We start from the raw sequence: 24,246 nt of genomic DNA, 5'->3' as shown, positions 1-24,246 counted from the left end.
TCATCAAGCGCAAGCCTCTGTTCTACATCGTCAACATCATCATCCCCTGTGTGCTCATCTCCTTCATGGCCTCCCTGGTCTATTACCTGCCTGCTGACAGTAAGTGCGCCCTTCCTCCAGAACCCTCAGAACCCTTAGGTTTGGAGATCAAGTCTAGGACCAAGAGTATTCACATATTTACTGTGAAATATGACACAAATCTACACAGGCAGCCTTTTACTTCATAGTATAAACACACTCCACAAATTCATTTGCTCGCACAAAGGGTCACCACATCGCCCACCCACTGAGGTTATTGAGATTGTAGGGGATTAAACTCTGAGGTGATTGAGAGCTGAGGGGAGCAAACTCTGAGGCAATCAAGATCAGATGGGAGTAAACTCTAAGGTAATTTAGAGCTGAGGATGTAAAGTCTTTTTTCTGACCCTATCCAGGTGGAGAGAAAATGACCTTGTCCATCTCTGTGCTCTTGGCCCAGTCTGTTTTCCTGCTGCTTATATCACAACGTTTACCAGAGACCTCCATGGCCGTGCCTTTAATCGTCAAGTGAGTAAAATGAAGAACATGTTGATAAACCTGATAGATTCTGATAGACTTGATAGATCTTGAAATATTGAATGAGATCTGGTCTTGGATCTCGCAGGTATCTGATGTTTATCATGGTCCTGGTCACTGTGGTGGTGCTGAATTGTGTGATTGTGCTGAACCTCCACTTCCGGACGCCCAGCACCCATGTCATGACTCAGTGGACAAAGGAGGTCAGTGAACTAGATTTTGATGGTAATGAACTTTGTAGCCGCTCAAAAAACAACATAGCTATGTCAGGATGCTCTTGTCTTCTCTCTTGTCTTTGTGTAGATCTTTCTGGAGAAGGTGCCTCGCTGGCTGCGCATGTCTCACCCAGAGGACAGTGAGCCCAGCTGGGACGGGGCTCTGCCGCGACGCTCCAGCTCCGTGGGGTACATCGCCAAGGCCGAGGAGTATTACAGTCTCAAGTCCCGCAGTGAGCTGATGTTTGAGAAACAGTCAGAAAGACACGGCCTCACAGCACGCCCTACACCCACCGCAGGTCAGTCTTTAACCTGAGTGCTAAGAATTACACGCCTTGAAATGGTGTGCACTACCAGTAAGTTACGTAGTGTATTTAAGCTCCCTATGTAGCTTCCTACTCACTTTGCCCTACATTGCTCACTACATAGTGTACTATTATAGGGACCTGAATTCAGGAGGATGGTGAACAATTTTGGCTACTGCCCAATAATTCGGTTGGGTGTCCAATAATTATGGGTGTCCACTAGGGTACATCTGTTGTACACTACATATTGCAGTGGATGGTGGGTTTTGTGAGTGCACTGAAAACTGTTTGTAGACACCACAAAATAGTGCACTATATAGTGAACAGGGCACAGTTTCAGACACAGCACAAGTCTTATGGAAAATTAGGAAGTCAAAAACATGTTTCAGAAAATGTTATGTTCTAGCTAAACTCAGTGCTTCAATGTAGAACCAATGTGTAAAGAACAATGTGAATGTGTAATGGAACAGAAGCTAGATACTGTGTGATGAACAATTCAGTTCTGTTAGTGCATAGCAGGTAGTGTCACAGTCACCCAGCTCCAGGGACATGGACGTTGTGGGTTTGAGTCCCGCTCCAGGTGACTGTCTGTGAGGACTGTGGTGTGTTCTCCCTGTGTCTGCGTGGGTTTCCTCCAGGTGACTGTCTGTGAGGACTGTGGTGTGTTCTCCCTGTGTCTGCGTGGGTTTCCTCCGGGTGACTGTCTGTGAGGAGTGTGGTGTGTTCTCCCTGTGTCTGCGTGGGTTTCCTCCAGGTGACTGTCTGTGAGGACTGTGGTGTGTTCTCGCTGTGTCTGCGTGGGTTTCCTCCAGGTGACTGTCTGTGAGGAGTGTTGTGTGTTCGCCCTGTGTCTGCGTGGGTTTCCTCCGGGTGACTGTCTGTGAGGAGTGTGGTGTGTTCTCTCTGTGTCTGCGTGGGTTTCCTCCGGGTGACTGTCTGTGAGAAGTGTGGTGTGTTCTCCCTGTGTCTGCGTGGGTTTCCTCCGGGTGACTGTCTGTGAGGCGTGTGGTGTGTTCTCCCTGTGTCTGCGTGGGTTTCCTCCGGGTGACTGTCTGTGAGGAGTGTGGTGTGTTCTCCCTGTGTCTGCATGGGTTTCCTCCGGGTGAATGGCTGTGAGGAGTGTGGTGTGTTCTCCATGTGTCTGCGTGGGTTTCTCCGGGTGACTGTCTGTGAGGAGTGTGGTGTGTTCTCCCTGTGTCTGCGTGGGTTTCTTCTGGGTGACTGTCTGTGAGGAGTGTGGTGTGTTCTCCCTGTGTCTGCGTGGGTTTCCTCTGGGTGCCCAGGTTTCCTCCCACGGTGCAAAAACACATATTGGTAGGTGGATTGGAGATTCAAAAGTGTCTGTAGGTGTGAGTGTGAGAGTAAATGAGAGTGTGTGTGTCGCCCTGTGAAGGACTGGCGCCCCCTCCAGGGTGTGTTCCTGCCTTGCGCCCAGTGATTCCGGGTAGGCTCCGGACCCACCTCGACCCTGAATTGGATAAGCGGTTACAGACAATAAATAAATTAATAAATAATTTTATTTAATTTAGTTTAATGGATGCATCATATATATCCAGATTTACATTTCACTGAGGATTTTCTCCCTGAAATACTTCTCAAATATGGCCCATATATAACAGTATTAGATGTATACACCACCCTTAGGCTCAAATGATCTGGTATATGGACCTGACTGTATAATTGTGTATGTGTTAATGCTGGATGTTGGATGTCATTAAGGAACAAACTCTTTGCAGCGTTTAAGTCCAGCAATGACAGTGAAATGAATGAGCAGCTGTACAACGAGATGAAGCCAGCTGTGGAGGGGGCCAACTACATCGTCAAGCACATGCACAACAAGAACGACTATAATGAGGTAAGAGCTGATCACAGGTGTTCCATCTGGTACCGGATCAACCTTGAGCAGAAGAATTGAGACAGGCTCCTCACTTTACTGAGGCAGTCATGGTTGATCCTTTCATTCACAACAGTTCAAATTCTTCAACCACTGCTTCTTACAATGGAATTTTTTTTAATAAAGTAGTAATAATACTGTAATCATATTGTAATTACATAATAACAATGCTAGGCTCAGTAAAGCTCAAAAATTAGCAAAGTAGTGATCATTTTGTCTTATTTTTTGTAGTACGTTTTTATTAATCCCAAGAATATGGCATAAATCATCTGTTTAAGTGTAAAACCTCACCTACAAAGTAAAAATAACCTGCCCACATTTGGATGTATCTACATCAGGAAAAGGACAACTGGAGTGGGATTGCCAGGACTGTGGACCGCCTCTGTTTCTACATTGTGACTCCCATCATGACACTAGGGACCATCTGCATCTTTCTGATGGGCATCTACAACCACCCTCCACCACTGCCTTTTGAGGGGGACTCCTTCACCTACAGAGAGGCAGACAAGCGCTTCATATGACCCCAGACCTTCTGGCAAAAAACACATCTCCAGACATATTGGATTGCACTGCTTTCTTTACACTTGTCCCTGCATGAATTCTACGAATTCTATGAATTTCTTTTTTTGCATGCCTGAATCAAAATGTGGTTTGGAAATAATATGTGCATTTATTATTTACTCTGAATAAAAATATAAATAAACATACCTGGGACATGTGTTGTAACATAACATAACCTTGCACCTCAGGCTTTACCAACTTAAACTTAGCAACCAAATAAGTACTGGTTAAACATGCGGAAAAAGCTTCTACTTCTCACTCCTCACTCCTCACTCACTTGTGCTGGGGTGATCAGTGGCTCATTCTCATTTAAAGGAACAGAGGCTAAAACCAGACGTTCTGAACAGCCGTTTAGACGGGGGAGAACACTCCTCTGGGGTTTAAACCTTGTGCTGTTTTGACTAAAGCATGTCACCCACATTTCATTAAGACCCCAGAACTGAGTACACTAGTGGAAACATGGGTAGAATATGTCTCATGGTGTGTGTGGTGATAGTCGTTCTGTTGATGCGTACATGTTAGCAAGGACCCATGGTGGAGTAGATCCTAAACATGAGTGAGTATGTACCGTACCAGTCAAACGTTTGGACACATCTTCTCATTAGTCATTGGCAGAGCCTGGCTAGTCACTGGATAGAGCTGTGTACCAGTCCCTACCTCTGCACAACCCAAAGTTATAGTCTCAAACACATTAAGAAGGGAGCGGTTCTACAAATTAACTCTTTACGAGGCCACAGCTGTTCACTGAAAACCGTTCCAGGTGACGACCTCATGAAGCTGATTGAGAGAACGTCAAGAGTGTGCAAAGCTGTCATCAAAGCAACAGGGGGCTTCTGTGAAGAGCCTAAAGTATAAAACATACTCTGGTTTGTTTAACACTTTTCTCTTTACTACATAATTCAATATGTGTTCCTTCATTGTTTGAATGTCTTCCACATTCATTTACAATGGAGAAAAACCATTGAATAAGATGTTGCCCAAACTTTTGACTGGCAGTGTACATTCACAATATGTGGAAAATGGCCCAAAACAAAGGAAAAACTCCCTGATTGTGTGTGTCCAAACATTTGACTGGTACTGAATGTACCTCTGAAAGTAAGAGCACATGCCTCAGTCACTTTTCTCACAGAGCACAGCATTTTAAGGTAGCGTTCAGAAAAGTGAGGGATGGGGAGGGACCAAAACAGCTGTTCTCCAAATGAAGCCATCCATGACAGGTTTCAATTATGCCGTCAAGCACTTGCATAAAAAAAAGACACCGGAGAGGTGGGTGGCTTGGTACAGGATGGGAAAGCACCAATTTCCTGACTCAAAAAATTAAGTGACAGCACCTTTCTTCAGGCGCCAAAGCTTCCCATGGGCTCAAGAGAACTGACCAAGGTTGGAATTTAGGACTACAGTGTTTTCTAAATACTGTTTAAACATGTGGCCTGCTTCTTGATGATGTCCTTCATGGGATATTGCATGCTCTAACCACTAGATTGTAGCATTGCTCTAGTTTAAGGCTGAACTCATGTTCTGATGCGCCACCAACATTAATAACGTTAATGAGCTCAATCACACAAGTCTTGTCTCTAATTTACAGTAAATCATCACTGCATTAGGAACATCTCTGAACTGACAGAAGAAAGAACTGAGGAGAAAGCTGTTCCACTGTGTATCGTAGTTTAGTGTATGGGGATGTATTACGGAAAACATCAACTGTTCTGTGTATGTGGACTTTAATTCAGGCAACGGAGGATCTACCAATGCACATTGTCTGTTTGTGTGAACTGTAAGTGTGAGAAATTGTGATAAAAAGAGCAGTTCTGATTTTGTGCTGCTTCTGACGTAGAAAGCAGAGACTTCACTCTTGCCCCGCCTCCTTGTGTGACCAATCACATCACCGGACCCGCTTTCATATGTTCATTATATCGTTGATTAAATGTGGAGAAGATGGGAAGGGAGAAGAATGAGAACCGAGCGAAAAGCTGCTAAAAGAGTTTCTGCTCCTCGCTCCTCACTGCCGGGCTCTTGCGCTGAACTGAGCTGTGGCTCGTTCTCATTTAAAGGAACAGGCACCGAAACCATCCGTTCTGAACAGGGCTGTTTAGACGGGTGACACCACTATGGCATTCTAATGTCGTTTTGATTGTGGATGGACGCTCACATAGTGTATGTAAAGTGACTACCAATTATAACCAATCGTAATGCAGAAATGTTATGAATATCTGGACCGCCCCTTCACACTGTATATTTACTTAATTTTTTTCTTTGGAGATTTTGTTGAGAGGTGACCCTCGCTTAATACAAGTGAGAACAGACCAGCAAACGTCAGGAAGATGATAGAAAGAGACTCAGTCTGACCCTGCAGAGAGCAAGCTTTTAATGATGCAAACACACTAATCCGGTCCCAAAACCCACACACAAACACCTACGCTGTCTCTGTCAGTGTCAGGCACTGTTTGGAAATGCTGCTTAATTATCCACTGTCTGGACAGTACTTTCTGATTCATCAGGATCAACAACACATGCAGAACCAGGCCAGCACCGAGGCAAGCTGGCCATGAGGTCCTCGCCATGGTATCTTCAGCCCAGTTACATAAACCAGAAAAAAAAATCAGAGCTGTTTCTTCATGAGCTTATGGATTTTCCTCAAGCTTAACCCTTACAGCGCCGGCAGCACAGATAATCAACAGTCCAAATGCCAGTAAGAGTTACGTCATAAAAGCAATGCCGCTCTCTGGAGGCTTTAGCAAACGATCTAGAATCAGGTCGCTTTCATCGACTTGTGATCTCCAGCTAGTTTCCCATGGGACGACTGGCTCTGAATTTAGAAACCAGATTTGGGGAAGCTTGAAAGGTTAGGAGGGATTTCCAACCCCTCCCCTGCCCCCCCCCACCCCCCCACCCCCACCCCCCCCAATACACCAAGTTTCCTCTGGGGTCTCCACCAGCCTGTTGCTAAAGGCTTTGTAACGCCTGTCCCAACACCATTTGTTCAACTCTGTGGATGAGGCCATTCATCACCAGTGCAGCTGCGCCTCTGCAAATAAAGATAGTGAAGAAAGGGGCCCAGGCAGACAGGAGTAATCGCTCCACCCACAACAAGCAAGCAGAGGGCTAATTAGGCACCAAAATCCATTCGGCTGTGATTGATTACCTTTGCTATGCAGCACTGCAGGATGCTGCTGCTCTTCTTCAGGAATAATCTATGTCAGAATTGGGTACAATGTGACCTTTTCTACTGATGTGGGGTCAGATTTTTTTCCTCCACAGACTGTCGCTTTAACTAAAAATAATAAAACAGAGTTGAATGGCAAAGGGCAGGCTCAACCAACAAGCACTCACCTGTAATAGGGAGAATTAAGCCACTGCCATTGCAACTTTAGGCGTAGCACTGCAGAAACAGCTGTAGGGGCAGTCCAGGAGAAAAAATTCCATGTCAATATAGTGTTCTTTTAAATGAGGTAGAAAATAAATAAATAAATAAATAAATAAATAAATATTAAAAATTAACACAGTTTTGTTGTTAATGAAAATAAAGGCCTTAAAATTGGTTCTTAAAGGAAAATGTAAGTCAAAAAGCTACTATCACTTAAAAATGACCACAGTTAGCAAAACACATGAATGTTAGCATTATTATAATTGCTTCCCATTGTTTTTAACCACTCTAGCAGGTCTGTTAGCATCTTTTGTTTAAAGTTTATTGTCCAGTAATGACTGGGAGTTGTTGAATTGCTCTCCATGAGGTATGTAGACACGAGTGTGAGGAACTGAAGTCTAGACACACTGAAAAATGCTTAGAAATTAGAAGGTTAACCACCCCTCCCCACTGTTTCTATGGCTAGCATTACCAATACACACACACACACACACACACGCGCGCACACTAATATAACTACCACCCACCCACTCAACTTGTCAAAAACGCCCTGCTTTTTTTGCTGTACCAAAACTGAATGTGTTTTTCTTTCCTGTTCTTTTCAGGGAAGGGGGTTCTGGGGGTGTGTGGGTGTGGGGGAGGGGGTGGGATTAAATGCGACATTGGCATCTCTTCTGTCAGGATATGAGAATGTGCTGTCCTCCCACTCAAATGCAGCAAGCAGCACACCTCACTCTCGCCCTGCACAGATTAAACCCCTCGACTCAGTGTGGGGGCGTTTGTTTATTGCTCGCGCAGTACAAGCAACGTGAGCGGAAGCCGGGCCGAAAGAAAGCTAATGCCTGTGAGTTCCTGCTCACGCAGTCCGAGTCTACTACACCCTGCTGAGTCTTTCTCACCGGACCCTCAGAGCTCACGCAGGGCCAAGTGCTCTTTAGTGCAGGAGAAAAGCAGTGGAGCAGATGTAGGAAAGAATGGTACGGTTGATGTCAAATAATGTGCTGCCAATAACTAAAAGCCCACCCGTGTCTCAGTACCTACATGAGCAGGTCCCACAGCTTCAAATGACCTTTTAATAAGGTTCTGCCTTTTATTATCGCTTTTGGTAGGTGAAGATGTCTTGTTCTGTAGCATGCTAGCTCTGGCTATTGTTTTAACCAGCAACCTCACTGCCTATATTTTAAAGCAATGCTAGGTAGTATATTTAGATTCAGATTTACAGCTTCAACATCATTGTCATGCTTCACTTACCTGTGATAGGGACAATAGATCCACTGTTTTTACTACTCCAGGCTCAGCACTGCAGAAACTGCACTCGGCAACATTTGGAGAATTCCACAGTTTTCATTGACCAACAAGCACTCTAAAGAATTTGTAACATTGGCATGTTTAACACGGTGTTACATCATCTTTCCACATTGTTACACTTGTATAATAATCATTTGGGAACTGAGGATACAAATTATTTTGTGAGAGGCTGGTCACAATTGTCTGATTCATCTCTTCATGATGTACCATAGAAGACAGATCTGGACTGCAGGCAGGACAGTCAAGCACACAAAACCAGATTGTTGTAGTATGCACAGATTGAGGCCTGTTTTAAAGTTTTGCTGAAATAACCATGGACTTCCCTGGAAAAAATAACACATTTTGGGCAGCATATCTCTCTCTACAAATCCCTATATATTCCTCCACATCATTTGTATTTTCAAACATATGCTGCTAACCCATGCCTTGGACACTGATGCACCCCATACTACAATGCTGAAATGTTGTTTATACAGTAGACAATAAATTCTTAGCAAATTTGTGCTGAGAAATGTTTTCTTTGAACAATTTTCTTACAAGCTTTGACACAAAGTGGTGAGCCACAACCCACCTTTACTGCAAAGACTGAGCCTTTAGTGAGCGCTTCTTTATTTGCATCTGCTTGTTGTGTAATATTGAGAGCAGTGGAACTTGAACATTCTACAAACATTTTGCTCTTATTTTGCCGATTGTGTTGAGTGTGAGTATTTGTTACATTTAGAAAGTTCAACCAAGTTGTTTAGTAAAAACACTGGGATTTTAATTATATATTTGTAAGTTAAGTAAAGCTTCAAAAGAATGAACACATCACAAATTTTAAAAAAATATTTATTTATTTATTGATTCATTGATTGATTTGCATTTACCTAATCTCAGCTTTACCGGAAAAACAGAGCATTTCAAATAACTCATAACCTGTATTTTGGCCTAGATTTTAGAGGTAAAATCAATGCCTGGAGGGGGTGCACCATGCATTAGAAAATCTGCTCAGATGAATCAAATCAAAATGCACAATGGCAAGCATCAGCTGACGGGAAATAACACCATTAGACAGTTCAGCACTGGAACTGCTTTCCATCGAAGCCTGACCTGCTCGTGTGACTTAAATGCAATCAAACCTCAGCATCAGTGCTTCAGGTCCGGTCCTGGAGGGCTGGCGTCCAGCACAGTTTGGTGAATTCCCTGCTCAGACACACCTGGTTCAACACATCTGTTAATTGGTGGGTGTCATGAGGGTGCTAGAGCAGGGAAATCACCAGATGGGCTGGACACGTGCCCGTAAAAGACTCTGATCTCTTATAAAGCCTTTGAGGAGAAGCAGAGGCAGCTTGCTACAAAACACTACTTGCATCCTTTCTTGTGTAATGTTAAAATATGCACACACACACTCACACACACACACACTGGATGAAATGTGGCTGTGAGGATGTGATAGCACTCAGCTAGTGAGGTGAGGTACTGATGTTGGATGATTAACTGTGGATCACAAACCCTCTTCCAACTCAACCCAGAGATGTTGTTTTATCTGTGTTTCTAGGGGGCTTTAGAACCCCACGGGAGACTCTTGGCACTAGGTTTAAAACGGCTCCAGATCATTCCTTTCCATGCTTTTGGAAATGTGATTTTATGAAGTGTATAAATAAGATTTTAGAGCAATTTCTTCTTTAACCTATTAGTGTATATGTACCATTTTAATTTTGCCATTTTATGGTAACTCTTGTGTACTAATAACTATCACAATTGTCATGTACACAATGTATAGGGAAACTACAAGTCCCAAGTCCCTCGTGGTGTTAATGGACAGCTCGCACACCAACAGCACACTGACACCAGCGCTGTTCGTCCCTGGAATATTCATTATTTTACCTGTGTTATGCATCTTAAAACCACACAGGCTCTACAAGGCTTTATCACTAAAGAACTTGCGCATGGGACAGGGATGAGTAAGGTACACAACCAGGTTTTCCAGTTCTTGAAGGCAATCAGATTTCAAGAGGGCTTAGTAATTAATTGGCCTCTTCTGAAGTCACACTTTACACTCCAGCTCAGTAGGTGGCAGTGATGCTCTTACGTTGGTCTGCCAATTTCCATTATTTTAAAAAAAGAAGAAGAAGGCTCTACGCAAAGAGTTTCCTTGAGTCTACTGTGCCGTACTATGTTTTCTTTTTGTGTTTTCCTATATGTGTACTGACCTTTAGCTCTGTATTTTTTTTTTTTCTTTTATTCTCCCTTGGACAAGCTTGCCTTCTGGTTGTGATATTTGCTTGTGTGATTTGGACTTTGTGTTTTTGACCTTCACAAACACTAGAAGGGTCAGTGTTGCCCTGTGAAGGACTGGCGCCCCCTCCAGGGTGTATTCCTGCCTTGCGCCCAATGATTCCAGGCAGGCTCTGGACCCACCGCGACCCTGAACTGGATAAGGGTTACAGATAATGAATGAACGAATGAATGAAACACTAGAAGGACTTGCTGAACAACTTGAAGTAACTCAACTATCCCATCGTTTACACACAATAGAAAAGATTCAGAATGAAGGAAGGTGGCAGCCACGTGAAATGAGTCAGAAGAATACAGATGGTCGTGTTGCGAAGTGTTAAACAGCATTGGGGTGGATCCTGGGGATGTATGAATGGGACATAAAGGGTGTGCTGTATTATGAACGTCTGGAACTCTGTGGAACTGTTAATGCCGATCACTACAAACAACAGTTGTTTGACTGAACCAAGAATTCAGTTGAAAAAGTCAATTTATGCTAAAGGATCGCACCCTGTGAGACTGCTTCATAAGAATGCTAGGCCTCGTGTTGCTAAGTCGGTGAAGGTTGGGAAGTTCTGGAGCCCCCAGTGTACAGCCCAGACACAGGCCCTTCCAGCTATCTCTTGTTCAGATGGATGCAAAGTGCTTTGTCCGATGTACACATCAAAATATTTGAATAAGTGCGAAAATATTTATGTAATTGTAAATTATATGTAAATTTGTAAAACCATTTGTCCATAGTAGGTCCACCTTAAAGTAGCAATATTCAATCATTCTAAGGGGGATCCTACTTAATACGGTGTATAGTATACAACCTCCTATACAATTGTAGGACAAGCAGTCCCTCCCAGCTGCAGGTGCCCCCTCAGGAGGAGGACTTTAAGTGGGTGAGTAATTGATTGGGGCCACCAGGTTTCCAGCAGGTGGCAAGCTGGCCCCCGGCTCAGTGGGGCACAGCATAGTTTATGGGGAGGATGCCATGTTGTCGTCGGGTGCTCTTGTATGATTCATGTTGACATACTGAGGCCCAATCTGGGCCCATGAGGGTCTGGCTCCAGTCTCCTGCCTCCATCTGCTCTGGCTTCCAGTATTCAAGAAGTTGGCTGGGAGTTGCCACGGTGACCAGAATAGGGGCTGCTGGTAATGGACATGATGCAGAACCCACCCTTTTGATTTCATCTCATCTTCAGATCATACACAACACACATCTGCAGTCTTGAGCATACGAGGAGGAACCGAGACACAGGTGAGACACGTCATCTGCCTCTCACCGTGTGCAACAGGTGCATTCATATGAAGTCTACGGTTCTGTGTAAAAGTGACAAATGGTAAAGGTAAAGGTATGTTTTCACCAGATCCTGTCAAGTGTAGCCTCATTACAGAAAGAGACAAGTCTGTTCTGGACATTCTGATGTGAAACCTGTGAGGTTCTAGTGAATTTAAAGGTGAATTTAGGTCAATGTGCAAAACCTAGAAAAGGAACTGACTGTGCATTTCCATTGCATGGTATTTTCTCGACTCGGCTCAGCACGGCTCAACCTGCTTTTCAGCCCGGGACCCTGGTCACTCTTCCATTAGCACAGCTGCAAAGCTTAGCTTGTGATGTCGCACATCCCCATCTGTAACAGGAACTTCTGTACGGAAGCAAATCAGCCTCATCAGACTTTGAAATACGTTTGAATTTCAGTGCCATAAAATACAGAGCTACAAATTCAAAGGGGGTAATATTTCAAAGTCTGATGAGGCTGATTTGCTTCCGTACTTCTGTCTTTGAAAACCACAATATTGACTGAGGTAATATTAAGCACTGTTTACTCATCTGTGTTGTTTTTCTTTATTTTGTGTGTTTTGTTTTTTAAGGCTGAGCTGAGCTGAGTAGACACCACACAGTGGAAAAGCATCATTAGACTCCAAAGGATTAATGTGTGTGGCGTTGTTCAGTTGCTAGAAAAATTCGCCAGAGAAATAAGCAGTCCACCCTCCGTAATTCTGTATGCACCACGTGTACATTTTTTAACATACTCTCTTGAAAATAAAACACTGTCATCAGAAGATCAGCTGGATTTTTATTGAATATTTTGCTTGAGAATGAGATATGACTTTGGCTGTGTCTCCTGTGACCACTCACAATGCAAAACACCTTCCCCCACATCACAAAAAAATGTGCTGCCCACTCTCACTCTTCTAAAAACATGTCAGATAAAAACAAACGTGATCTTTACTGGACCTTGATTTTACAGATGGGGGGTTTGTGATGAAGGTCTGAGTTTCTTACATCATTAACATAAGGAACCAATCCCATCAATTTGAGAGGAGGAGGGGTGGGTGGGGATAGAGGTGGTGGTGGTGGTGGTAGTGTGTGTGTGTGTGTGTGTGTGTGTCACTTTGAAGGATATGTTTTTCTTTAGAAATACCTTCCTTTAATGTCATTTACATAAACAGGTCAGTTTCGGGGACACGTTTAAGAGCAACAAACGCGTCATTTCTCCAGATCGTTCTGTAACTGTAAAACCTTAAGAAACAATATCGTGCACGCGCCCCACCCCTTTAAATAGCACAGTCCACATTAAATCCTCTTCCTCTGTTTTCCTTTACAGCAGCTCTGCCCTGATGCCCTCATTAAAGACGACGCTACGTCTGTCCTCGCGGGGAATCATCTAGGACTAAGTGTCTTAGCACCGCCGCCCACGGAGACGGTGGTTCCGCCGTTTCCCGCCGCTAGAGGGCGCTTTTGTGTTGTTGGCAGCTCTCCACGAGCCTTCAACGCCAACGGAGGAGTGAGCGGAGAGGAGAGAGGCTCTGACTGCAGCCGGTGGGGCAACAGTAGAGAGAGAGAGAGAGAGAGAGAGAGAGAGAGAGAGAGAGAGAGAGAGAAGGGGACTGGTGAATGTGAGCCTCCGCTTCTTTTAGGAAGAGGAAAGGAAAGAGCGCGGAGTGATAACCGGGCTGATGAAGGGGATGAACAACGGGGGTAACCGGGTGAAACAAACGGGGCGCTGCTGACATGAACCGTGAAGCCTCCTTGAAGGATAGCGACGCACCCGAGACCATGAGACCCGCCCCCGCGGGGCGAAGCCGGCGGTTGTGCGCTTGAAAGCGCCCGAGCCTCGAGTCGAGGAGGACAAGGGGGAACAGGGGGGGGGACTTTGCTTCTGGACCCCCTTCATATTCATTCACCCTTTAGTCTCTTTAGCGCTGAGAAGAGGAGTGCAGGAAAGTTTCCTCATGGCCCTCGTCATGGAACCTGTCAGCAAATGGAGTCCCAGCCAAGTGGTGGACTGGATGAAAGGTACGACAGGTGATGGTAGTGGGGCTGAAACTGACAGAATTGCACGGCCGCCGGGCACCTTTAATGAGGGAGAAATTAGGCGGGAAACGCTATACTAGGACTGCTGTTGTTTATTTGTGGTTAGCGTAAATGCTTCTACTCACTCATATTTGAAACTCGTTATTTCAGTGACACACAGATGGAATTGTGTAAGTTGTGAGAGATCACCGAAAAACATCCGTTTCTCAGAAAAAGTTGTTTGTGGTTAGCATCTAGCGTAACAGTTACTACCACCTATGACCTCTTAAAAATAAAGGTGCTACAAATGGTTCACAAAAGAACTACGTATGGTTCTGTAAAGGACCATTCTTTCTGGTTTACAGGAGGTGTGTCTATGTGTGAAGGACCTTTTTAACGTTTAAAAGAACCTTCACTTGATGTAAATGCTCTTTACCCATTTAAAACCTATTAGCAATATGTTTCTTTATGGAACCAAAAGTCATTCTTCTATGATATTGCTAAAAGAGCTCTTTGTAGCACCTGTTTTTTAAATTATTTTAAGGGTGTGTTTAAACACTTCAGGAAGGATTCAGAGTTAGCCTAATACAAAAGCCAAATACGAAGTCATGGATATTCCAGTAGGAATTTCCCTCAGTTCTTTTTCCTATTGGAGGGACAGGCATGATTTGTGGTTTAAGTTATCTGGCTAAACTCTGAAATCCTGCTTTGTGCATCACCCCACAGTTCACTGAGAGCAGAAGGAAATGTGAAGAGACACAATTACAATTAAACACACATTTTCCTTTGAAATCCTTTATGGTTTACCTCCTCGCTGTCCTGTTAGAGGCTCTGAGAAGGTTGCTGATAGAACAGGTGTCAGATGCGTATGTTCATGACCCCCAAAATAAAAGATTTATAATTGCATTTTTTTTAGTTATTTCCAAAAATGTCTATCAGATAATACCTTAACAGTGGCTTTAATATAAATATACAGTTTCATCTCCTTTCAGTATGACAGGATATCTATGAATATGCAATTAATCTTCACCTCTATCACTCACCCCCTTTCATCCACTTGCATATCGCTCCAAAGCTCCACCCACAAGTTCACAGGATTGGTTTCTTCCCCTAAGTTCATAATAGAAAGCAACAAGATGCTCATGGTGCCCCACCACATTAATCTCTGGTGGGCATGTTGAGGACTGCTCATAGTGTATTGACATTAGACGTTGCATCTCTCAGATTGGTCAGGGGATTTCTCCAAGTCTCCTGGTCTCATTTACATAAATAAGATAAAATCCAATCCTGTTTAAGGAACACCCCTAAGGGTGTTCCTTATCCAGTGATCGTTCAGTGTATTAGTATTGGCCTGAAAGGGACACTGTGTAAACCATACCCCCCCCCCACACACACACACACACCTCGGCTCATCCCTAAGGCAATAGATAGCAGTTCCTCTGCTATGTGTGGGATAAGATGGAGTGAGATGGAGTGATCCTAAACTAAGCATGGAATACAAGTACCTGCTCTTCAGGCTAAATACATTCATGTCCTTACAGCATTGTTCCAGCGTCAGAAGAACAGAGGCTGTTACAGCTACAGGGGATAAACTCACTAGAAATGCCCTTAAGGGGCACTACCACATAGCACCAGGATCTCAGGGTTCCCACCTCAGGTCACAATCTCTTTGGAGTTTGGAGTGTTCCCCCTGTATCTGCATGGGTTTCCTCCCACAGTCTGTAAACAGATGTTAGGTGAACTGCCTGCGTGACATTGTCCATGTGTGTGAGTGACAGGGTGAATGAATGTGAGCATGAATGGGTGAGTTTGTGATGCCCTGAGGTATTGTTGGCCTCTTGTTAATACAAGGATGTGCTCCTTCCAGGTAGGTTCTGGCCCGAATGAATGAATGAATGTTGGATGAGCCAATGTTAACAAAACTGTGGACAGGTAACATTCCAACACCTTTTTAGAATATTACATAATCAGGTCTAGCAGATGACTCCCCCCCCCCCTCTTTCCATCCAGAAAGACAGTGGATCATATTTTGATATAACTCCCTCTACTAATCATTTATTCATGTCATGTAATCATAGTGGAGTAATGGACGTGTCGATTACAGTCTTTCAAATATGCACAGAACTATTTGCAACATCCTTTTGTTGCCTGACGCTCTTAATGGGAAACTCACAATGAGCAGATAAATATTCCTCAGGGTGAGTTAGTCTGCAGTGGATACACAGTGCTGCTGGGGCGCAGCTCGTTTCAGCACAGAGTCTTCGCTTTCTCGTTTTATCTCAAAAGTTTGTAGACATGTCTGCTTTCAGCCGCAGGCTTTGCTAACACAGGTGTTCAAATGTGCACTGTGAAAGAACAAGAGCTACTAGAATGGGATGATCTGGTGCACGGTGTTGACTGGCAAGTGTGGGTTCTGGAGTCATGGAACTCTTGCCAATACATTTGGAATGAGACTTTAGTCCTAGTGTTAGTAGCGTTTGTGATCCAGAGCAAAACATCCAGCATCGGTACAGGACCTCACTGATGGTGCTTTTCCACTGCATGGTATCCACTCCACTCGACTAAGCCCTAGTCGGAGTACGTTTGGGCGGTATAAGTGTAATATCATGATATGTAAAAATGTAGATGTATCTAAAAATGATCACGGTATCCGACAAGAACTGAACCGTGCAACAAGGACAGAAAAAACTCTACTGATCTGTCTGAACAACAACAACAACAACACGTGAGTAAACAATGAGTAAACAACACCTAATGATATTGTCAATGTGGTTCCCATTAGTGGTGGGGTTTTGAGACCAGCTACATTTCCAGGGGGTTGGGGGTCGTTGTGGTTGTGGAAATACAAGCAGGTACCGGGGACCAAAAAGCGCGTAGAGCCGAGTAAGTGCTGGCACCATGCAGTGGAACGCTGCCATAAAGCTCTCAGGGCTGTGTATAGAACAAAGCCTTCATAGAAGGGTAGATGAGGTGGCATTAGCTGCATCCAGAAAAATCGGGGCATGGCATGTTTAAAAATGAAGCAGTGCGAACGTGCAGAATCATCCCTCCCTCAGACTTTGCCTGCAGCAGTGAACTCTAATTTTACTGTGTGGATAATTATTAGAAAAACTCATTAAGAAACATCACAAGTTAGAAATGAACTACTAAATATATATCATAGTGGGTAGTGATAAGGCTAAGGGTAGTGTGTCCATACTGTCTTGTGTGTGTGTGTGTGTGTGGTGCTGAAGGTGAAGGCATCTTTGACAAACAGGTGAGAGAGTGAGCGAGACTGTGACATTTGTGAGCAGACCACTGGAGCAGGACTGCACACTCCAGTGCTTCAGAGACTGTGTGTGTGTGTGTGTGTGTGTGTGTGGTGCCATTTAACCTGCTTAATTCTAGAGAAGTGGTCTTCTAATTCATTATTACCATACAGGTTTATCAAATGGCAAAGAATTAAAGCAACACTAAGTACGATTTGGTATTTTTGCACCTGTGCTCCCTGAGAATACAAAGGGAACAGAGGTGGTTAATTACCCTCCTCTAAAAGTTACATAATGCAGTTTCTGCAGTGCTGAACTCAGTGTAGCAACCACAAAAGGCTCGGTTCTCCATCTTACAGCATACTGAAACATCACATCACAACAATTTTGAAGCTGTAATTTTAAGGTAAAAAAAATACTACCTACTGTTGCTTTAATGTATAAACTTTGTTGACCTGTTGTTGCAGATATTATATTCATATTTTATTGAATTTCATCACCAGTCCACTCTAGACCACTTCTAGCTCCACCTTCAGATATGTCAAGCGCACCACCAGAAAGTTAATTCATTCATTATCTGTAACTGCTTATCCTGTTCAGGGTCGCGGTGGGTCCGGAGCCTACCCAGAATCATTGGGCGCAAGGCAGGAACACAACCTGGAGGGGGCGCCAGTCCTTCACAGAGCAACACATACACATTCACTCACGCCTACGGACACTTTTAAGTCGCCAATCCACCTACAAACGTGTGTTTTTGGACAGTGGGAGGAAACCCACACGGACACAGAGAGAACATACCAAACTCCTCACAGACCGTCACCCGGAGAGGGACTTGAACCTACAACCTCCAGGTCCCTGGATCTTTGTAACAGCGACACTACCTGACTCCACACTGCACACAAGGGTTCCAGTCCCAGGTTGGGCAGGAATAGCCCAGTGGAATTGCGCAATGCACTGCCAAAGGCTATAAACGTAACCTTCCGAGCCATAAAGTAGGCCCCAAATGTTCCACCAAATAAGGCAAGCTTTGCTGTTCAGCGCTGAGAGCTCTGATGATGCGGATGTAAAAGTCATCGGAGAGAGTGCGTCTTCCGTACGTACTATTGTGTGGGGGGCATTGTTACATGAGGCTTGGAACGAGTTGTGTTGTGTGGCTCATGATGGGTTGGAGTGAGTGAGTCAGACAGCCAGTGTGTGTTCTGGATGGATCACTGTACTCGGCGTACACCCGCAGGCCTACACACTCACGCTCAGCCAGTGCCCTCTGTGGCGTTACTTAACCAGTGTAATTACATCCACACTAGCACTGCGAATGCTACGTGGGCCCTCTTGGTCTAAAGGTGGCTCGGGGTGGAGGGGGCACAGCAGTGTTTTTGTAAAAAGTTGCTTGGATTTTATCTGCTCCCCCCAAGACCTTTCTTTTCCTTCCCTCTGTAGCAGCCACTGACAAATGCTCATAGGGATATCCTCCCTCATCTCCCCCAGCCGGGCTCGCACGCTCTTAAAGGACGCAGGTTTATCTGCGTTCAGCAATTAATAGGTACTTGAAGATGGAGAGAGAGCGAGACGAGGCAGGCGAGGGACGATGAGTCAGTCAGAAGACGGAAGCTGGAGAAGGTCCGGTGAGAACACAGCGAGCCACTGGAGCTGGAGAATGTCTAAAAATATCTATCAGAGTGTTTTCTGGTTAAAATGATGCAGAGTTTCACTGCAGAGTGGAAAGATAAGGCAGCACAGATAGTGTCAGTGACACAGCCCCTGGGTCCCTGGGCTTGAGGGTTTAAGCTCTGTCTGTGAGGAGTGGGGTGTGTTCTCCCAGCGTCTGTGTGGGTTTCCTTCAGGTGCTTCAGTTTCCTCACACAGGCCAAAAAAATGGGTGATTGGGTTAATGTCTGAAATTGTTTACCCAGGTGTGAGTGACTGGGTGAGGGTTTGAGATTGTCCACAAGTGTGAGTGAACGGGTGAGTGTGTGAAATATTCCACAGGTGGGAGTTTCCGAGTGACTGCGTGAAACCATCCACAGGTGTGTGTGGGTGAGTGAGTGCTTGTTAATTGTGTGAATTTCTCCACAGGTGTCAGTGAATGGATGAGTTTATGAAATTGTCCACAGGTGTGAGAGTGTGAGTGAATGGGTGAGTATGTGGAATGGTCCACAGGTGTGTATTTGAGTGAGTGGGTGAGTGGGTGAAACTGTCCACCGGTGCGAGGGCTTGCGTGACAGAATGAGTGTGTGATGTCCTGCGATGGACTGGTGGGGGCACTGTCCCTGAGTAGGCTGTAAACTCACTGGATCATCCCTGATCAGGAAGTGATTACAGAGAATGAATGGCTGAATTAATAAATAAGTTCTAATACATTTGTTCATTTTCTCCTGGATGGTGTTGAATATTAAACAAGGATTTCTTTGCCTTTTGATCTTCACTGTGTCAACATCTAACATTTAGAACCATTTACATGCATCTGTAATCAGATTCAGAGCAGAGACAGAGCCACCTCTGCCCTGAGATCAGACACATCAGACTGTCATTAATCTGAGTCAGACGAGAGAGGGAGAGAGAGCTCTAAAAAAGGAAAGAAAATGAAAGCAGTGGGAGGTAAGAAGGACACCAAGAGAGAAACTTGTGAAGAAACAGAAAAAGAAGAGAGTGGTTGAAAGAATGGAGCATGAGAAGGAAGAGAGAAAGAGAAATATGGGGAAGAGAGGACAATCCCTCGCAGTGAAACTAAGAGACAGATGAAGAGGGATGCAGAAGTGGAGAGAGGAGTGATATAAGGAGGTAAGGAGGGATGAGCAAGGGATGTAAATGACAGTGACAAGAGACTAGACAAGAGTAAGTGAGTGTGGAAAAGAGGGAAGAATAAGACAGAAAAACTGAGTGAGAGCAGGAAGGAAGATGCAAAGGGAGAGAGGAAAGAAATGGTTGAAGGGATAGAATGGGAGAAAGAGACGGGGAGCTTGGGGGTGGGGGGTAGAGAGAGAGGGAATAAAAAGAGGGGGAATAAAGGGTTAAAAGAATGAGAGAAAGGCTGGGGTTCTCTGTTGTGTCCCAGAGGCTGGCTGCTGAGGGGGTGTTAGAGCGGTGTGGGTGGGGGGAGAATAAAGCTCTTAGGTGTGGGAGAGCGTTCCTTTTTCTGTTATTGTTGTAGTGTCTCTGAACTACACACACACACACACAAACACAGAAATCTCACTCCCAAACTCTTACTGGTGTGGCGTAGTGTGCTTACCCAAGAAGGGAACTGAACCCCAGTGCACAGCAGCATGTTAAGTACCACTACCAGATCCGCACATTTCCTAGGACTCCCCAATCACACAGTGCTACTGTGAGCAGTGGACAGCTCAGTGCGCTTGGAGGAGAACACTAACACCTCTAATAAAGCACATTTAAAAAATCATGCTTAACCTAGGGATTAACATTTCAGCCAAATTTGGTAATCCATACTTTGCCATAGGGATGCACCGATTTAGAATTTTTTGGGGAAATACGATAACCGATAATTAGCACTTTGGAGTAGCTGATGCAGATATTAACAACCGATTATTTAATCCTTTTGTAATTAAAAGGATAATTACAAATTGGAAAGTCAAACAAATTCTTTTATCGTGGGTTGTCACAGGACAAACCTTTTCTTCCGTATTTGTACATTTCTGTACTTTTTTTATTGTATTCTTTAAGTTTATTAGATGTAGTTCTTTTATACTTTTGTCAAAGATTTATTGCGGGTTCCGCATGAATGGTTTCTAGAGGGGCGCTAATTAGTGCAGCACCGGGTTTGTTTTGGGGGGCGAGGGAGAGTGTTTGTAATCGTTTATCAAGTTATTTCAGTAATAAATTCAGACTCTGAATGACTCTTTAATAAAGAAATTTTATCCCAGAAACTGAAGAACGTCCTCACGGTAGACATAGTTGTGTAGTTACAGATGTCAGTGTGTATCCGTAAGAACAAAAAAGGCACAGAATTATCGGTTGTAATATCGTCCAATATCGGACCGATAACAATAGCTAAAAATATCCACATTTCAGCAAATAATTTATCGGCCGCCGATATATTGTGCATCACTGCTTTGCAACATTATTTTGTAAATAATCAGTTAATACCATCACGCCTCTTGACTTAAATGACATCACACTACAGCAGCAAGATGAGCGTATCTTTCAGCTTATGAAACCGCTATGTGCTCTGCTCGGGGTGAACAGAGGCTCATTCTGATTTAAAGGAACAGTCGCTGTAAACTGACGTCATAAACAGCGCTGCTTAGTCAGCGGGAGAACGCTGCTGTGGTGTTTGATCTTTGTGGATTTGACCAAAGCTTGTCTCATATGTTTCAGGACTGTTCCCTTGTGTAAAAAGCACGAGAATGTCTCCTTTAAGACCAGAGCTTCTGGTCTTAAAGCTCAAAACATGTTTTACAGCGCCCTCTGCTGTCAGTTAACTAGGAGAGAGTAGTGGTAGAAAGCGGTCCTCATTTACTAATCGATTTCCAGATCTTTCTTAAACATTTGATTAATCAGGCAGGGAGATGGTACCCGGATGGCGAGGAATATTTGGCTCAAATGTGGCATATCTGCAGTTCGCTTATGGCCAACGTTTGGCCTGAAATGACTGTGTTGACTCCGGGTGAGTCTGGCTACTACCTCAACTCAGCCACAGATCCACTTTACATCGTGCCAGATGTCGTCATTGGCCCACGTCTGGCCCAGACAGCACATTCCATAACCCATGTGAAGGCCGACTCATGACATTAGGTCCATTAGTGAGAGCGATCTGTGTGTGTGGACGACGTGCATTCGGTCCGTGTTAAAATGCTCTTTTTTGTATTTTATATGAACAGAAACACACGAATTGGCTTTGCTCAGAACTGCGGCTCCCGTTGTGTAACACGTTAGTGTTTTCTCTGTAACATGATGTGAGCAAATGTGCTTTAATCCTATAGAAGCAGGAATGCAACAGTTGGTGACTCTGTTGAAAGGTTACTCTGTGTGTGTGTACGCGTAAACCAGGATTATGTCACATTGTGGGGACACAAACTTGTTTAAACGTAACAATATGGGGACTTGTCTTCCTTGTGGTAAACATGAGCTGGTCCCCACAATGTAATCATTACATTTTAAGGTGAAGACGTGGTTAAAGGTTGAGTTAAGATTAGGGTTAGGGTTAAGCTAGTTGTATTTATGGAAAAGTTCATGGTAAGTCTCCACAAAAACAATGAAAACTGTTGTAATGTCTGCATAATTCACAAATACAAGTGTGTGTGTGTGTGTGTGTGTGTGGGGGGGGGGGGTTCCCCCAGGGATTTGTTCACTGACTTTGGGATTAAGACCTAATTGAATTCTAAACAGACAGTGGGCTGCAGCTTCTCCCACAACAGTCAGATGAAGAGTTTGGAAAAAAATATAAATATCAACTCTATGTAACTATTACAAACTCTGCACCAGCTCATTCCAAAGAATGAGGCACCATCTTTCCAGAGAATGCAGTTTCACTGCTTCCAGCCCGATACTATGGCGTCTACTCTGGCACACACTTAGCATTGGGCGTGATGACCTTAGGATCGTGGACAGCTGCCCTTTCATGCGTTTCTATAGAGAGCATAAAAGCTTGGTCCATTGCTGAATTCAGTGATTATAAGGGAGTGTCCACAGGCTTCTGAGCCCACAGTACAGCGGACCCCAGGCCTGCCCTTCTCGGCTTTCACCAAGCTTCTGTAGTTGAAATATTTGCAATGGACGAGTGATATTTGTGGATCTTTGCTGTTGAAGGATCAGCAACCGAGAGCAGCCAAATGCCTCCACCGATTACTCATAATTTACTGCGGCAAAACCGCTCCGAATTGTGATAAATATTTAGTTCAAATGTTTGGGACCATTTCAGAATTTTAAGCGTGCACGTCTCGTACCCATCTGCTGTTAATGATGTGGACGCTGATTTGTGTTTACGCTTAAATCATTTATCATAAATATGCATAATGATAGATTAGGGAATAAATAAATACATTAATTAATTCATTCATTTATTTGTAACTGGGTCATCCTGGAGTGAGTCGCAGTGGGTTCAGAGTTTACCTGGAATTAATGAATGCAGGGCAAGAACACACCCTGGGCGCCAGTCCATCACACATTCACCCAGTCATTTACATCTGTGGACAGTTTAACACTTTCACCTTGTCATCAAATAGAAGTACCAATTTCTAGTCTGAAGCGATCCCAATTCTTAGGTTCCTCATTATGCTGCCTACTGAGATCCCTAAATCTGGCACGAAGGCTATCCCATGATGCAATGCCAGCACAACTCCCATCTATTTTGTTGTTCTCCCAGAGCAAAAATACGTAAAATGGCGATAAATATGGGAAGAGTCTATTGCGTTGAAATGCTGAGGTCAGTAAACACCGGTTGCGTGCAGTGAGCGGGAACAAGCCGTGATGTAATAGCTCTCTAACAAGATTGTCTCAAGAACCTGCCTCATGAGGACAGCTGACCGTTTGAGCGCTGCCTACTTAGTTAGCTCACTAGCTTTTGGGACAGACCTATAGAGTGTAGCTGTCTAAACTGAAATGGTGTAGTAATGTTTCCTAGCCGTTGTAATCCCAGTTCTGAAACCCAGCCGTTTACCCTCAAGTCATCAGAGGCGAGGGTGGAGTTACTGGTTGGAAATAGAAGCAGGAACTGTGGCTTTGCAGGCCGTGGATTTACTGGCCCAAGGCACTACGAAGGCCACTGGGAGGAGGTGGCACTTCCCAGCCCTGGTCCTGGAGCAACCTCTGTCCAGTGTATTTTTGGTGTTTTCCTACTCTAGTGCAGAGGAGTGGTGCTAGGGTCATCTGGTGGACATCTAGAACTAGCACGAAACTGAAGATGTCAGTCAAAGCTGTGGGTGACATTGTTATTAAACAAATAGGAAAGCGTACTCAATAGTAAGTCTGAATAAGGAGGACAACACATTTGAATTGTGACATATTCTCATCTCTTTTCCGCAAGTGAAAACAGTTCTGGGGTTTTAATGAAATATTACTGACACGCTTTGGTCAAAATAACACAAGGATCCAATACCACAGCAGCGTTCTCCCCTTGTCTAAAGAGCCCTGTTCAGAAAGGCAGGTTTCAGCTACTCTACCTTTAAATGAGAATGAGCCACAGCTCAATAGAGAGAAGCTCTGGGCTTTGGTCATTTCCACTCAGCTCTATTTCTTCTTCCTTCTCGTTTGCTTTGTAATATGTCAGTTCTTTTATTTCTCAACACTTGTATTTTATGT

General features: G+C 44.2%; 2 protein-coding genes across 6 annotated transcripts in view; both read left to right on the top strand.

The window, feature by feature from the left end:
* chrnd (cholinergic receptor, nicotinic, delta (muscle)) overlaps positions 1 to 3,557 on the top strand; it is a 9,625-nt gene extending 6,068 nt beyond the window's left edge. Inside the window, exons 7-12 of the mRNA XM_066676622.1 lie at positions 1 to 99; positions 435 to 546; positions 644 to 758; positions 859 to 1,069; positions 2,812 to 2,930; positions 3,308 to 3,557. The exon at positions 1 to 99 is cut by the window's left edge and continues 102 nt beyond it. Coding sequence (XP_066532719.1) covers positions 1 to 99; positions 435 to 546; positions 644 to 758; positions 859 to 1,069; positions 2,812 to 2,930; positions 3,308 to 3,490 — 839 coding nt within the window. The 3' untranslated portion in view covers positions 3,491 to 3,557. The remainder of the gene's footprint in view (positions 100 to 434; positions 547 to 643; positions 759 to 858; positions 1,070 to 2,811; positions 2,931 to 3,307) is intronic.
* A 9,809-nt stretch (positions 3,558 to 13,366) lies between these two features.
* The window catches only part of cnksr2a (connector enhancer of kinase suppressor of Ras 2a), a 118,447-nt gene continuing 107,567 nt past the window's right edge, over positions 13,367 to 24,246 (top strand). For all 5 annotated transcript variants that reach the window (XM_066665907.1, XM_066665735.1, XM_066665818.1 and 2 more), the window contains exon 1: positions 13,367 to 13,747. In XM_066665907.1, coding sequence (XP_066522004.1) covers positions 13,684 to 13,747 — 64 coding nt within the window. In that variant the 5' untranslated portion in view covers positions 13,367 to 13,683. The remainder of the gene's footprint in view (positions 13,748 to 24,246) is intronic.

Source organism: Hoplias malabaricus, chromosome 1 (genome assembly GCF_029633855.1).
Source record: "Hoplias malabaricus isolate fHopMal1 chromosome 1, fHopMal1.hap1, whole genome shotgun sequence".
Taxonomy (NCBI): Eukaryota; Metazoa; Chordata; class Actinopteri; order Characiformes; family Erythrinidae; genus Hoplias; species Hoplias malabaricus.
This window is presented reverse-complemented; position numbering and strand designations above follow the sequence as displayed.